General features: G+C 42.0%; 1 protein-coding gene across 1 annotated transcript in view; it reads left to right on the forward strand.

The window, feature by feature from the left end:
- The window catches only part of LOC140453945 (dynein axonemal heavy chain 8-like), a 1,117,430-nt gene that overhangs the window by 248,575 nt on the left and 851,669 nt on the right, over positions 1 to 17,186 (forward strand). Inside the window, exons 14-15 of the mRNA XM_072548819.1 lie at positions 1,505 to 1,624; positions 9,830 to 9,965. Coding sequence (XP_072404920.1) covers positions 1,505 to 1,624; positions 9,830 to 9,965 — 256 coding nt within the window. The remainder of the gene's footprint in view (positions 1 to 1,504; positions 1,625 to 9,829; positions 9,966 to 17,186) is intronic.

Here is a 17,186-nt window from a genome sequence, read left to right on the forward strand (position 1 = left end):
CACCCTACCAACCTCCAGATACATCATATCATCCTTCGTCATTTCCGCCACCTCCAAACAGACCCCACCACCAAGGATGTATTTCCCTCCCCTCCCCTATCATCATTCCGGAAAGACCACTCCCTCCGTGATTCTCTCATCAGGTCCACACCCCCCACCAACCCAACCTCCACTCCTGGCACCTTCCTCTGCAACCGCAAGAAATGCAAAACTTGTGCCCACACCTCCCCCTCACTTCCCTCCCCGGCCCCAAGGAAACCTTCCATATCCATCACAAATTCACCTGCACCTCCACCCACATCATTTACTGCATCCACTCCACCCGATGTGGCCTCCCTACATTGGGGAGACAGGTCGCCTACTTGCGGAACGTTTCAGAGAACACCTCTGGGACACCTGCACCAACCAACCCAACCGCCCCGTGGCGGAACACTTTAACTCCCCCTCCCACTCCATCAAGGACATGCAGGTCCTTGGACTCCTCCATCGCCAGACCATGGCAACATGACGCCTGGAGGAAGAGCGCCTCATCTTTCACCTAGGAACCCTCCAACCACAAGGGATAAACTCAGATTTCTCCAGTTTCCTCATTTCCCCTCCCCCCACCTTATTCAGTCCCAACCCTCGGACTCAGCACCACCTTCTTGACTTGCAATCTTCTTCCTGACCTTTCTGCCCCCACCCCTTCTCTGGCCTATCATCCTCACCTTAACCTCCTTCCACCTATCGCATTCCCAACGCCCCTCCCTCAAGTCCCTCCTCCCTACCTTTTATCTTAGCCTGGTCGGCACACCTTCCTCATTCCTGAAGAAGTGCTTATGCCCGAAACGTCGATTCTCCTGCTCCTTGGATGCTGCCTGACCTGCTGCGCTTTTCCAGCAACACATTTTTCAGAATTGTGAATCTGTCTGCATTAAGAGGACTACAACATTTCAGAACTTTTCATAACCACTTTTTCATGGAATTTTCACTTGCAATAAATTCTGTTTTAGTCAGTGATGCCCGACATTCTCTGAGTACATTAAGGAAGTGTCAGTATTTTTACTATTTTTCCTGTCAAATCAGAGCTGTTTGCATGATTTGTAAACATAATCTAAGGTTCTGCAGAAGTTTAGTTCTCTTTTAAAATCTAACTGTATTTAATCTATTTGATTACTCGTGTCGACTATTGCTTATCGAAAGAATCCGAAAAGACTTATTAAATACACCTTCTACTTTTGAATTCCATGCTGATTATATTGTATTTTCAGCTCCTAGATATTTTTCTGTTACATCTTTGAGTAAGAATTCTATTAGCTTTCGAACTGGCAGCATTAAGTTAACTTCTCCATAGTTTAATTTTGTTCTTTTAAAATGTAGAAGATCTGACAAAAAAAGTCTGACAAAACAACTTTGCTGACCTTCTTGCACTTGATCTTTACTGATACAATATGCAAAACATATCCTTTTCTGTTGAATTAGCCAGTGTTTTTCCAGTTAATTTAGTTTCTACTTCTGTTTCCAGCACTATCAAATTCATAAAGAGGACCCACCACTTGCAAGAAACATGCCTCCTGTAGCTGGAAAGATACTGTGGGTGAGACAGCTCTTCACACGCATTCATGAGCCCATTGACTATTTCTATGTAAGTAATTTTATTGTGAAATTGTTAAATAACAGTTAATTTATACATATGTAATAGCCAGGCATCAAATCATTCCTGAAACAGAGCTAAGGTTTATGCAATTGTTCCAGGAAGGTTTTATAGCCTGAAAACAGATGCTGCCAATGGAAACTCAGCTTTCCAGGAAAAGTAGAGCATGCTAATTGTTATCCTCCTCAGTTTGTGAGTTCATACTCACACTATGACAGGCATAAATGTTTGTTGTTTAGCACCACATAAAATGGATCAGGAATATATTGGATTGTTGCAAATTTTAAAATGGTTTATAACAATAAAGTAGAAACTTCTGGAAACAACATATCATATGCACATTTATCTGTGGAGAAATAAATAATAATGTTTTATGTCCAATATTACTCTTCCTTGGACTTGGGACAATAATCCTGGTTGAGATTTTGAAGTTAAATATTGTGTCAGGTATGTTAGTAATTGTCACTTCCAGCATTGTCTTGAGTGCATTTCCTCACAGGATCAACTGCTTTTTAGTTCATTACACATGCATGCAGATTGTTGCTCAAGTTGAACAATAAGTCATATGGATCAGGCAGCCAGGAAGTTCTGACCCCACTGGGTGAGGTTTTAAAGGCCATATGAATAGGTCCTCACTCAATACAGCTCGGCAGCATCGCTGAAGCCTATGTTAGTCATTCCCATTCAGAGCACAAACACTTGTCTCAAGATTAATGAAACCTTGCTGTAGATTATGCTCTAGACCATCCAGGAAAGAAGAAAGGTCCTCAACCTAGGGATGATAACATGGGGCTTTTCCATTAGAATTGTATGTCCAGGAGAAACTTGAATGGCAGATCAGTTCCAGTTGCTTGCACAGATACTTGGATCCAATGCAAGTAAAAGATAAACAATCTCTGAAAGTCTAAGTAGCATCATCTTCTCCCTGTAAACTCACGTTCATAAGGGTATCACTCATTCTAACTGCACAGATGTATCATAGGGCAATTACCTGCAAGCCTCAGCATCAGGTGGAAGATGTGTACTGAATGTCTGGCAGCTAATTGTTTTCTGTCACTGTTTTAATATTTCCTGGAAACTGTGTCCGTGATTAGTTGCTGTGGAGGGCTCAGGATCTGATATGGCCATGAATGCTCATAAAACGCTAATGCCATCACATTGAATCCTCTTTGTCGATTTGCAGGATAAGATTGCTAACCACAGGAAGGAGAGGCCCAAATCTGGCTTTTGCCCGAAACGTCGATTTCGCTGCTCCTTGGATGCAGCCTGAACTGCTGTGCTCTTCCAGCACCACTAATCCAGTATTTGGTTTTCAGCATCTGCAGTCATTGTTTTTACTTTATTCCAGCCTTAGCCTCTCCTCTGCATTTGAGATACTCTTTCTGATTTCTATTGCTGCTATTATTCCAGTACTTCTGAAATGCCTCATTTCTCCCCCCTATTTTCTCATCAATATCCTTAGTCATCCAGAGTACTCTAGCTTTGGATATACTTTATTTATCTCTCATAGGTATACACTTAGCTTGCACCTTATTTGTCTCTCTTTTGAAATTCTCTCATTTTTAAATCCACTTTCTATCCACTTCCAGTCAATGTGTTGCAGTTCACTTTTCAGACTACTAAAATCTTCCCTTTTCTAGTTTGGGATTTTAATCATTGACTGATTTTAAAAAAACTCCTTTTCCAACTTACTTGAACCTTAAATGTTATAATCGTTATTTCCCAAATGTTCTCCCACTCTGATATTTTCCAGTTGGCCTGCCTCACTTCCTCCAATCAGATTGAGCACAGCCCCCTCCGTCGTATTCCAGAAAGCTTTACTGCATATGTTGCAGGAATTTCTCCCATTCTGTGCCCGACATTTTACCTTTCTCCCAGTCTACCATAGGGTAATTGAAATCACCAACTATCATATCCCTACTTGTCCTGCAGATTTCCATAATTTGCCAAAAAGATAAGGCGGTAGGGTGAAGGAACCTTGGATGACAAGAGATGTGGAACATCTTGTCAAGAGGAAGAAGGAAGCTTACTTAAGGTTCAGGAGGTGAAAGATAAGACAATGTTCTAGAGGTTTAAAAGGTCACCAGGAAGGAACAGAAGAATGGATTTAGTAGAGCTAGAAGGGGGTGTGAAAAAGCCTGGGCGGATAGGATTAAGGAAAACCCCAAGGCATTCTACATTTAGGTGAGGGACAAGAGGATAGCCAGAGTGAGGTTAGGCCCAATCACAGATAGTGGAGGGAACTTGCACCTTGAGTTGGAGGAGGTAGGAGAGGTCCTTAATGAATACTTTGCTTCTTTTTCACAAGTGAGAGAAACCCTGTCGTTTGTGAGGACAGCATGAAATGGTTGGTATGCTCAAACAGGTGGATGTTAAGAAGAGGGATGTGCTGAAAATTTCGAAAAACATAAGGATAAATAAGTCCCCTGGGCCAGACGGGATATACCCAAGGTTCCTATGGGAAGTGAGGGAGGAAATTGCTGCACCTTTGACGATGATCTTGACATCCTCATTGTCCACTGGAGTAGTACCAGATGATTGGAAGGGTGGAAAATGTTATTGCCTTGTCAAGAAAGGAAATAGGGATAATCTGGGGAATTACAGACCAGTCACTCTTACATCAGTGTTGGGCAAATTATTGAAGAGGATTCTGAGAGACAGGATTTATGATTATTTTGTTATGACATGGCGGTGAACCCTTCTGATAATTAAACCAAACCCTCAGAAAAAGCTCGCCGTGCTTCATAATCTGTTAAAGTGTCAGTGACAGAGAGCTCCCAAATTCCACTATTCCACCTATTATGGCTTGAACCACATTTCTTTCAATACTACTATGCCATATTCCTGTACAGCAATTTCTGTTTCCAGTTTGCCATTTTTATTCACTGCATTTACATATAAACAATTTAACTATGTTGTTGTCTCTTTCTTGCCCATTGGAAGGCAACCATCGCTTTGTTCACTGTCCACACTCCAGTCTTGCTTCACTACAATCTTCCCCTTCCCACCTTAACTCTTTGCCTTTATTGGTACTTCCAAAACCAGATCCATTAGTCAAATCCCTCCCTGCCATACATGTTTAGAGCAAACCCCAACTGGACTATTTGCTCTCTCAGGAGAAAGTGAGGACTGCAGATGCTGGAGATCAGAGTCGAGAGCGTGGTGCTGGAAAAGCACAGCAGGCCAGGCAGTATCAGAGGAGCAGGAGAATCGATGTTTCAGGCATAAGCCCTTCATCAGGAATGAGGCTTGTGGGCTAGGGGTTTGAGAGATAAATGGGAAGGGAGTGTGGCTGGGGGGAAGGTAGCTGAGAATGCCTGAGCTAGATGAAGGTGGGGGAGAAGGTAGTAGTTCGGAGAGCAGGGTGGAACAGATAGGTAGGAAAGATGATGGACAAGAGGGCGGTGCTGAGTTGAAAGCTTGGGACTGGGATAAGGTGGGGGGAGTGGAAATGAGAAAACTGATGAAATCCACATTTATCCCATGTGGTTGCAAGGTCCCAAGGCAGAAGATGTGGTGTTCTTCCTCCAGGCGTCAGGTGGTTTGGGTTTGGCGATGGAGGAGGTCCTGGACCTGCATATCCTTGATGGAGTAGGAGGGGAAATTGAAGTGTTCAGCCATGGGGCAGTGGGAGTGGTTAGTGCGGGTGTCCCAGAAATGTTCTCTGAAACGATCCACAAGTTGGCGTCCTGTCACCCTGATGTAGAATGTAGATCAGATGCAATGGATACTTCCTCTCTCAGCCAGGAGATTAGTTCCCTTTCCAGGTGAAGTACACCTCTTCTAAACAGATCTCTTCTTTCCCAAAAGTGATCCCAATGTCCCCAAAATCTAAACCCATCCCTTCTACTCTGTCGCTCAAGCCATGTGTTTACCTGTTGATCTACCTTTGTCTAAATAGCAAGCTTGTGGCACAGGTAGCTTACATCACTTTGTGATTTTGTACAAATGCATTGGCCCATGGTCTTGACAATAATATAAGGTAAATAAAAAAGCTAATATTTCTACCCATTTAAAGCACAACAATTCCACCAATTTGAAAAATGTAGAAGCATTTGCGTTCACAATGAATGAAAAGTGCTCTAATTAAATGATTCCTTGTCATCAAAAATGTTCAGATTTAGTTGACTTTGTCCACGATTTATAAGCCTTCTTATCTTAAACTCATCCCTGCCATTGTAAACCTTCCTCCAGTCCAAAATAAATGCTAATTACGTCTTTTTCCTTCTCATTTAGCCAATTTTATACCCAAATTTCTACTTTTAATTCTGTCAACTGTAACTTTGATCATAGACATATTATCTGGCACTTTATTGAATGACCTTTGCAAGTTTGTCTTCACTATATCAACAATTTTACCCACATCTACCTCTGTTACCTCACTAAAAATGTTTCAGCAATTTCATAAAACGTAGTTTGCCCTCAGTAAATCCATGCCACTTTTCCTTATTTAATCTGCATTTGCTCAATTGATTATTAGTTTATTCCCAAATTATCATTTTTAACATGTCCCAACATCTGAGGTTAAAATGACAGATTGGTCATTGTTAGGATAGTTGCATCATCTTCCATGCTTTTTGTTTTAGGATGTAAATGTGCAATTTCCCAGTCCTCTGACACCTGTGAAAAATTATGGCCAGTGCTTCCCCAGTTTCAACCATTACTTCTCTCGGTATTCTTGGATGCATCTCATTTCATCCTGGTGATTTATCAGCCATTGATATAGTCAGTGTAACTACCACCACTTTATTACTTTTAAACCCATGATGTATCAAATTTATAACATTCCTCTTGAACACCATTCCTACTCCACTCCCAACACCTCCCCACAATCTCCAATCAATCTATTGTCAATCTACTGTATTCACTGCTTATAATGTGGTTTTCCTCTACATTGGAGAGATGACTATGATGTGGAACACCTATGTTGCGCCTGCCACACAATGTGTTGTAACTCTTACATCCAGCAAAGAAATTGCAAGTTTTTTAAAGTCATTTGTGGGATTTCGGCACTGCTGGCTGGCCAGCATTGGGAGCCCATCCCTATTTGCCCTTGAGAAGTTGGTGGTGAGCTGCCTTTTTGAATCGCCGTCAGTTGACCAACAATGCCAGTAGGAAGGAAATTCCAGCATTTTGACCCAATGATTATGAAGGAATGGGTCAAAATTTCCAAGTCAGGGTGGTGAGTGGCTTGGAGGGGAACTTGCAGGTGGTGGTGTTCCCAAGTACCTGCTGCCCTTGTCCTTCAAGATGGATGTAGGCTTGGGTTTGGGAGGTGCTGTCCAAGGTCCTTTAGCAAATTTCTGCAGTACACTTGCAGATAGTACACAGTACTGCTAATGAGTGCTGGTGGTGGAATGATTGAATGTTTGTAGAGGTGGTGCCCATCAAGAGGGGTGCTTTGTCCTGGATGGTGTCAAGCTTCTAGAGTATTGTTGCAGCTGCACCCATCCAGGCAAGTGGGGAGTATTCCATCACACTCCTGACTCTAGGAGTGTGTCAACCACCCTGAGTTGACTCCTAATAGTAATAAATGATAATATTTATTTATTATATTTATAATATTAAGAATATTTATTTATTTAACACAATTAATAATATAACAAAAATACTACAAGCTAACAATTAATGCTATAAATCTAAATAACTACTTTGTGGTTCAACTTAATTCTGGATGATCATATACCACCACATTCACCCTCTCACAGACTTGTACCCATTTGCACTCAAACTCACACACATACACATACACACACTCTCTCACAGATACTCATACCCCTCACAAACACACACACACCTTTATGGGGTGGATTTGTGCTTGCAGAATTACATTTTATTTTGCTCAAAAACTGCAAGAATCCATGAAAGGTTCTGTAAATCCCTTTCTCAGAAATGAATCAGTCTGAACATGGGACACAGACAGCCTTACACATGGCACCTCACACATTCAATACATTATCTGGGCAGACATGGCGCACCTATTGTTAAAGTTCACTTGAGAATGTAACTTCAGAAAAGTTCTGGGATTTACATACAAAAGAACTGAAACCAATATGGTCATTCTAAAAGATGAGAGACTTAACAAACAATCCAGGTCTTTTTCAATATGTAATTTCAGTTACACCACACTGTAAACGTTTGCTATAAATTCTGTGTCTTACAATCTTATACTCCAAACAACCTGATGAAACAGCAGAGCTCCGAAAGCAACCTGTCCTGCCACACCTATGTTCTGTTCACAAAAATGACCCTGAGCTTCCAGTTGCCTGCCAATTCAATATTCCACCCTGCTTCCTGGCCAATATTTCTGTCTTGGGCTTGCTGCATTGCTCTGATGAGGCTCAATTCAAGCTGGAAGAGCAGATTCTCATTTTCCTATCAGGACATTAGTCTTCAGTACAAATATTGAGCTCAATAATTTTAGAATTTGAACATCTTCATTGTCCTTTACTTACCCCCCACACCCCAGGCCTTGTCTTGACATGGGTTGCTTTCAGCATAGCCAACCCATTTTCATCCATTTCTGACTTGAATTATTAGCTTTTATTTCTCCATTGTTTTGTCTGCCTACATGTTGTTCTCCCTCTCTGTGCTCTACTTCCATCTTTCTGCAAACTCCTTTCCCCCAAAAGCCTTCTTCAGCATATGTAATAACTTTTCGTGGCTACTATCAGTTCTGAAGAAGGATCATTGGACTCAAGGTTAACTCTTCTTTCTCTCCACAGATGCTGAATTTCTACAGCAATTTCTGTTTTTATTTCAGATTTCCTCAGTTCTTCAGTTTGTTTTATCTGCCAAATGCCTCATTTTCCTCCATAACCTGTTCAGCAACATCCTCCTTGGTAAAGACAGATGCACAGAATTAATTTAGTACTTCAGCCATGCTGTTCACCTCCATAGTAAGTCCCTTTTCAGGTCCGTGACTGGCCTCAATCCTCCTTTTAACACCCCTTACATTATTTTATTATGCCAGGATGCCGGAAGGTGATATTCTTCATAAAATCATGCAAATGTTTAGAACATAGAGCATAGAAAAGTACAGCACAGAACAGGCCCTTTGGCTCACGATGTTGTGCCAAAATCTAATCCTAATGTCAAATATAGTAACTTAACTTACACACCTCTCAACTCACTGCTATCCATGTGCATGTCCAGCAGTTGCTTAAATGTCTCCAATAACTCTGCTTCCACCATCACAGCTGGAAACGCATTCCATGCATTCGCAACTCTGCATAAAGAACCTACCTCTGACATCTCCTTTATACCTTCCTCCTAATATCTTCAAACTATGACTTCTCGTACCAGTCAATCCTGCTCTGGGGAAAAGTCTGGCTATTGACTCTATCTATTCCTCTCATTAATTTGTACACCTCAATCAGGTCTCCTCTCTTTCTCCTTTTCTCCAGAGAGAAAAGTCTGAGCTTATTCAACCTTTCTTCATAAGGCAAGCCCTCCAGTCCAGGCAGCATCCTGGTAAACCTTCTTTGCACCCTCTCCAAAATCTCTGTATCTTTCCTATAGTAGGGCAACCAGAACTGGACACAATATTCCAAGTGTGGTCTCACCAGGGATTTGTAGAGCTGCAGCAAAACCTCGTGGCTCTTAAACTTGATTCCTCTGTTAATGAAAGCCAAAACACCTTTTGCTTTCTGAGCAACCCTCTCCACTTGGGTGACAACATTGAGGGATCTTTGTACTTGCACATCCAGATCCCTCTGTTCCTCCACACTGCCAAGAATCCTGTCTTTAATTCAGCATTCGTGTTCGACCTTCCAAAATGCATACTTCTCATTTATCCAGATTGAACTCCATCTGCCACTTCTCAGACCAGTTCTGCATCCTGTCTATGTCGCGCTGCAGCCTGCAGTAGCCCTCTAGACTATTGATGACATCTCCAACCTTTGTGTCATCTGCAAATTTACTAACCCACCCCTCAACTTCCTCATCCAAGTTATTTATAAAAACTACAAAGAGCAGAGGCCCAAAAACAGAGCCCTGCGGGACCTCACTCAACACTGACCTCCAGGCACAATACTTTCCATCTACAAGCACTCTCTGCCTTCTGTCAGCTATCCATGTTTAAGTGGTGTACATTTAAATTGTTTTGCACAATATTTTCTGATTATGATGTCAAAAATGTTATTTTCATTCTGCATATTGGCTGAATACATGACAGAATGTATTTCTTTGTTTCAGAAAAGTTCTCAGATTCTCAAAAGCCCACAGGGTATGTCCATTGTGCGAAAGTACAACAAAATTGCTTATGTACTGGTAAAGTTTGAAACTTTGTACCATAAGGCTTGGATAAAAGAAATTTCAGCCATTGCATACAGTAAGTAAAACATTCATTTTAGCAAAATGGAACAATGTATTCTGACAGATTTTATAAGTCGGTTTGCATGGTTTCAGAACTTAAATTTGCTTTCTATTGGTAGCTGTTCATTATGCTTTTATTCATAATTCATCTGGATAGATCTTTTGTTTCTTTGTTTAATCCATTGCTAAGCCTTTTTCATTTACTAGCTTCCATGTTCTGTGCTGTCATTGATCATCCTTGTTGTTAAAGTAGTTGTTTAGTTAAATGGTTTAAAAACATCCTTGCCAGTGAAATTAAACTAATTGGCATTTCATTTTTGAGGTAATCTCCCAACCTTTTTTGCACAAGGGTAAAATATTTGCAATTCCCCACTCAAAGTCAGAGAGAAATACAACAGGGAAAGAGACCCTTCGCTCCAACTCATCCATGCCAACCAGCTATCCTAAATAAATCGAGTCCCATGACTGAACACCTCTGAAAAATAACGGCCTGTGCTTTCCAGTTTGACCATAAGACATAGGAGCAGAAATTAGGCCACTTAGCCATTGAGTCTGCTCCACCATTCAATCATGGTTGATATGTTTCTCAACCTATTCTCCCACTTTCTCCCCATAACCCTTGTTCTCCTTGATAGTCAAGAACCTATCTATCTCAGTCTTAATTGTACTCAATGATCTGGCCTCCACAGCCTTCTGTGGCAATGAATTCCACTATCTGGCTGAAGAAGTTTCTCCTTATATCCGTTCTAAAGGTCTTCCCTTTTGTCAAAGGCTATGCCCTCGGGTCCTAGTCTCTCCTACCAATGGAAACATTTTCGCAACATCTGTCCAGGCCATTCAGTATTCTGTCTGTTTCAATTAGATCACCCTCATCCTTCTAAACTCCATCGAGTATAGATCCAGAGTCCTCAAACATTTCTCATATGTTAAGCTTTTCACTCCTGGGACCATTCTCATGGGCTTCCTCTGAACATGCTCCAGGGCCAGTACATCTGTCCTGAGATTAAGGGGCCCAAAACCATGCACAATATTCCAAATGTGGTCTGACCAGAGCCTTGTAGAGCCTCAGAAGTACATCCCTGCTTTTATATTCAAGTCCTCTCATAATAAATGCCATTATTGTGTTTGCCTTCTAAATACTGACTCAACCTGCAAGTTTACCATGAGAGAATCCTGGACTAGAACTCCAAGTCTCTTTGCACTTCAGACTTCTGCATTTTCTCCCATTTAGAAAAGTCCATACCTCTATTCTTCATAACAAAGTGCGTGACCTCTCACCTTCCCATGTTGTACTCCATCTGTCACTTTTTTTGCCCACTCTCCTAACCTGTCCAAATCCTTTTGCAGGCTCCCTGCCTCTTCAGTGTTACCTGTCCCTCTACCTATCTTTGTTTCATCTGCAAACTTAGCCAAAATGCCCTCAGTTCCTTCATCTAGATCATTAATGTATAAAGTGAAAAGTTGTGGTCCCAACACTGGCCCTTGTGGAAAATCACTTGTCACTGGCTGCCATCCTGAGAAGGACCATTTTATCCTCACTCTCTGCTTTCTGCCACACAGCCAAGTTTCTGTCTATGCTCGCACTGTGACTCTAACACCAGGGGCACTTATCTTACTCAGCACTCTCCTGTGCGGCACTTTGTCAAAGGCCTTCTTGAAGTCCAGGTAGATAACATCCATTGGCTCTCTTTGGTCTAACCTGCTTGTTACTTCCTCAAAGAATTCTAGCAGATTTGACAGGCATGACCTCACCTTGATGAAATCATGCTGACTTTGCCTGATTTTACCATACGTTTCCAAGTATTCAGAAATTTCATCCTCCACAATGGACTCCTGGGGTCTTATGCATGAGGTAAGGCTAATCCTTCTGTAATTTTCCATCTTTTGCTTTATTCTGTTTTTAAAAAGGGTGTCACATTAGTGATTTTCCAGTCTTCTAGAACCCTCCCTGATTCTAATGATTCCTGAAAGATCACCACTAACGTCTCCACTATCTCTTCGGCCATCTCCCTTAGAACTCTGGGATGGAGTCCATCTGGTCTAGGTGATTTATCCAACTTTAGGCCATTCAATTTCTAATACCTTCTCCTTGGTGATGGTCACCATACTGAGATCTGCCCCCTCACTCTCTTGAATTTTTAGGACATTACTCAAGTCTTCCATTGTGAACATTAATGCGAAATAACTATTCAGTTCCTCACTATCTCTCCAGCATCATTTCCCAGTGGTCCAGTGTGCATTTTTGCCTCTCTTTTGCCCTTTATATGTCTACAGAAACTCTTGCAGTCTTCTTTTATATTACTGGCTAGCCTACCCTCATATTTACCCTCATATTTAATTTCTCTCTCCTCATTTCTTTTTTTGTTTCCTCTGTTGATCTTTGTAAGCTTCCCAATTCTCTGGTTTCCCACTACCCTTTGCCAATTATATGCTTTCTCTTTTGCTTTTATGCTATCCCTGACTTCCCTAGTCAGCCATGGTTGCCTCATCTTTCCTGTATCATGCTTCTTTTTCCTTGGGGTGAATCTCTGCTACATCTCTGAATTATTTCCAGAAACTCCTGCCATTGCTTTTCAACTGTCTTTGCTGCTAGGCTCCTCTCCCAGTCAATTCTACCCAGCTCCTCCCTCATGCCTCTGTAATACTATTACCTCTGATTCTATCTTCTCCTTCTCAAATTGTAGAGTAAATTCAATCATATTACAATCACTGCCTTCTAAGGGTTCCTTTACCTTACGTTCCTTTATCAAGTCTGCCTCAGTGCACAACACTAAATCCAGTATTGTTTCCTAGTGGACTCTACCACTAGCTGCTCCAAAATGTCATCTTGCAGACATTCCATAAATTCATTTTCTTGTAATCCACAACCAACTTAATTTTCCCAGTCCACCTGCATATTGAAATCCCCCATGATCACTATAACTTTGCCTTTCGTACACATCTTTTCTATTTTCTGGTGTATCTTATGGCCCAGCACCTGACTACTATTTGGAGGCCTGCCCATCATTGCAACTATGGCTTTTTTACCTTTGTGGGCCCTCAATTCTAACCACACAGATTCAACATTGTCTGACCCTACTTTGTTTCTTACTATTGATTTAATTTCATTTCTTACTAATAAGGCAATCCCACCACCTGTGCCTACCTGCCTATCTTTTCAATAGGATGTATATCCTTGAATAATCATAAGACCATTCCTTCTTTTGGTATCCTTAGATGCATCTGATCCTACTGTAAGTACCAAAACCTAATTCAAGACATTCACTTTATCACTTTTAAATGGTTTCAATCTTCCCAGTTCCTATGAAGACATGTGACTGGAAATAGACTGATAAGTGGTGAGTCGAGAGTGTGTGGTGCTGGAAAAGCACAGCAGGTCATGCAGCATCCAAGGAGCAGGAGAATTGACATTTCGGGCATGAGCCCTTCATCAGGAAGTGGTGAGAATCATTTGCACCACACAAGTCCAAGTAGTGACTAGCTGCAATAAGATAGAATCCAATCATTATCCCCAAATGTACAGTGGTATTACTGTTGCTGATTCCCCTACTATTGATAGCCTGGGGATTGCAAATAACCACAAATAGAACTCTACCAGTTCCATACTATGACTTCAAGATTAGGCCAGAGGCGAGAAATTCTGCAGTGACGAACTCAGCTTCAATTCCCTAAAACTTATAGACCAGCTGCAAGGCACAAGTCAGAAGTGTGATGGAACACACTGTGGGAAGGTGGAAAGGTTCAGCTCCAACAACACAAGCCTGACACCATCCAGGAACAAAAAACAGCCTGCTTGATTGGCATCCTATCCATGACATTCAGCATGCATCCCTTCACCACTGATGCTTAGTGGTGCTGTCCACGAGGTGCTTTTGTTCTCAATTTATGCTACTTCCAGCATATAATCCTTGTTCACAATTGTTTCTGAATCAACATTGTGACTGCCCTCCTTGTTTTATTCTCCCACCACATCACAACTAAAGATCATTGCTTTCAAATACCATTATCTACAACCTGGGATTACAAGAACAATTGAAATCATGATTTGGAGATGTTGGTGTTGGATGATGGTATACAGAGTTAAAAAATCCCACACCACCAGGTTATAGTCTAACAGGTTTAATTGGAAGCACTAGCTTTCGCAGCACTGCTCCTTCATCAGGTAGTTGATGAACCACCTGATGAAGGAGCAGTGCTGCGAAAGCTAGTGCTTCCAATTAAGCCTGTTGGGCTATAACCTTGTGCTGTGTGATTTATAACTATAGAAACCATGTCTCAATAGTAACAATGCCTCCCTCCTGGTATCTCTGTGGCCTCAACTCATCTGCCTTTTTCATTAAACTCCATTGACCATAACAAATCAGAGCAGAATTAGGTCATTCGGCTGATTGAGGCTGCTCCACCACTCAATCATGGCTAATATGTTTCTTAATCCCAGTCTCCTGCCTTTACCCTGTAACCCTTGATCCCCTCACTAATAAAGAACCTCAGTCTTAAATCCATTCAAATAATAGGCTTCCATTGCCTTCTGCGGCAATGAGTTCTGTGGATTTACCATACTCTGAATAACTTCCTCCTCATCTCAGTTCTAAAGATTTGTTCCTCCACTCTGAGGTTATGATCTTGGGTTCTAGTCTTTATTACCAATGCAAGCATCTTCTCCATGTCCGTTCTATCCTGGCCTCTCAGAATCCTGTAAACTTCAATCAGATAGAGTCACAGTCATAGAGATATACAGCACGGAAATAGACCTTTTGGTCCAACTTGTCCATGCCGACCAGATATCCCAACCCAATCTAGTCCCACCTGCCAGCACCCGGCCCATACCTCTCCAAACCCTTCCTATTCATATACCTATCCAAATGCCTCTTAAATGTTGCAATTGTACTAGCCTCCACCACTTCCTCTGGCAGCTCATTCCATACACGCACCACCCTCTGCGTGAAAAAGTTGCCCGGTAGGTCTCTGTTATATCTTTCCCCTCTCACTCTAAACCTATGCCCTCTAGTTCTGGACTCCCCCATCTCAGGGAGTAGACTTTGTCTATTTATCCTATCCATGCTCCTCGTGATTTTATAAACCTCTATTAGGTCACCCCTTAGCTTCCAACGCTCCAGGGAAGACAGCCCCAGCCTGTTCAATCTCCCCCTATAGCTCAAATCCTCCAACCCTGGCAACATCCTTGTAAATCTTTTCTGAACCTTTTCAGGTTTCACAACATCTTTCTGGATGGGGACCAGAATTGCACGCAATATTCTAAAAGTGGCCTAACCAATGTCCTGTACAACCGAAGCATGACCACCCAGCTCATGTACTCAATACTCTGACCAATAAAGGAAAGCATTCCAAATGCCTTCTGCACTATCCTATCTACCTGTGACTTACTTTCAATGAGCTATGAACCTGCACTCCAAGCTCTCTTTGTTCAACAACACTTCTCAGGACCTTGCCATTAAGTGTATACGTCCTGCTAAGATTTGCTTTCACAAAAGGCAGCAACTCACATTTCTCGAAATTAACCTCCATCTGCCACTTCTCAGCCCATTGGCTCATCTGATCAAGATCCCGTTATAATCTGAGATAACCTTCTTTTCTGTCCACTACACTTCCAATTTTAGTGTCATCTGCAAACTTAGTAACTGTACCTGTTATGCTCACATCCAAATCATTTATATAAATAATGAAAAGTAGTGGATCCAGCACCAATCCTTGTGGCACTCCACTGGTCACAGGCCTCCAGTCTGAAAAACAAGCCTCCACCACCATCCTCTGTCTTCTACCTTTGAGCCAGTTCTGTATCCAAATGGCCTGTTCTCCCTGTACTCCATGAGATCTAACCTTGATAACCAGTCTCCCATGGGGAACCTTGTCGAACACCTTACTGAAGTCCATATAGATCACGTCTACCACTCTGCCTTCATCAATCCTCTTTGTTATTTATTCAAAAAACTCAATCAAGTTTGTGAGACATGATTTCACACAGACAAAGCCATATTAAGTATCCATGTTAACTATCAGTCCTTGCCTTTCCAAATACATGTACATCCTGTCCCTCAGGATTATCCCCTCTCATCCTTCTAAATTCTATCAAGTACACATCCAAAGTCCTCAACTGCTCCTCATACAACAAATCCTTTATCCCTGCAATTCTTCTTTTAAAACTGCTCAGGACCCCTTCCAATGCGAGCATGTCCTTCCTAGGACATGGTGCCCAAAACTGCTTATGATATTCCAAATGTGGTCATAGAGACAGAGACGTAGAGCATGGGAACAGACATTTTGGTCCAACCCGTCCATGCCGACCAGATATTCCAACCAAATCTAGTCCCACCTGCCAGCACCCAGCCCATATTCCTCCAAACCCTTCCTATTCATATACACATCCAGATGCCTTTTAAATGTTGCAATTGTACCAGCCTCCACCACTTCCACTGGCAGCTCATTCCATACATGTACCACCCTCCGCGTGAAAACATTGCCCCTTAGGTCTCTTTGATATCTTTCCCGTCTCACCCTAAACTTATGTCCTCTAGTTCTGGAATCCCCCAACCCAGGGAAAAGACTTTGTCTATTTGTCCTATCCATGCCCCTCATAATTTTGTAAACCTCTGTAAGGTCACCCCTCAGCCTCTGATGTTCCAGGAAAAACAGTCCCAGACTGTCTAGCCCCTCCCTGTAGCTCAAATCCTCCAAACCTGGCAACATCCTTGTAATTCTTTTCTGAACCCTTTCACGTTTCACAACATCTTTCCGATAGGAAGGAGACTAGAATTGCACACAATATTCCAACAGTGTCCTAACCAATGTCCTGTACAGCTGCAACATGACCTCCCAACTCCTGTACTCAGTACTCTGACCAATAAAGGAAAGCATACCAAACGCTGCCTTCACTGTCCTATCTCTCTGCGACTCCACATTCAAGGATGCATGAACCTGCACTCCAAGGTTTCTTTATTCAGTAGCACTCCTTAGGACCTTACCATTAAGTGTGTAAGTCCTTCTAAGATTTGCTTTCACAAAATGCAGCATCTCGCATTTATCTGAATTAAACTCCATCTGCTACTTCTCAGCCCATTGGCCCATCTGATCAAGATCCTGTTGTAATCTGAGGTAACCTTCTTCGCTGTCCACTATACCTCCAATTTTAGTGTAATCTGCAAACTTACTAACTATACCTCTTATGTTCACATCCAAATCATTTATATCAATGATGAGAAGTAGAGGACCCAGCACCAAT

This window comes from Chiloscyllium punctatum, chromosome 3 (genome assembly GCF_047496795.1).
Source record: "Chiloscyllium punctatum isolate Juve2018m chromosome 3, sChiPun1.3, whole genome shotgun sequence".
NCBI lineage: Eukaryota > Metazoa > Chordata > Chondrichthyes > Orectolobiformes > Hemiscylliidae > Chiloscyllium > Chiloscyllium punctatum.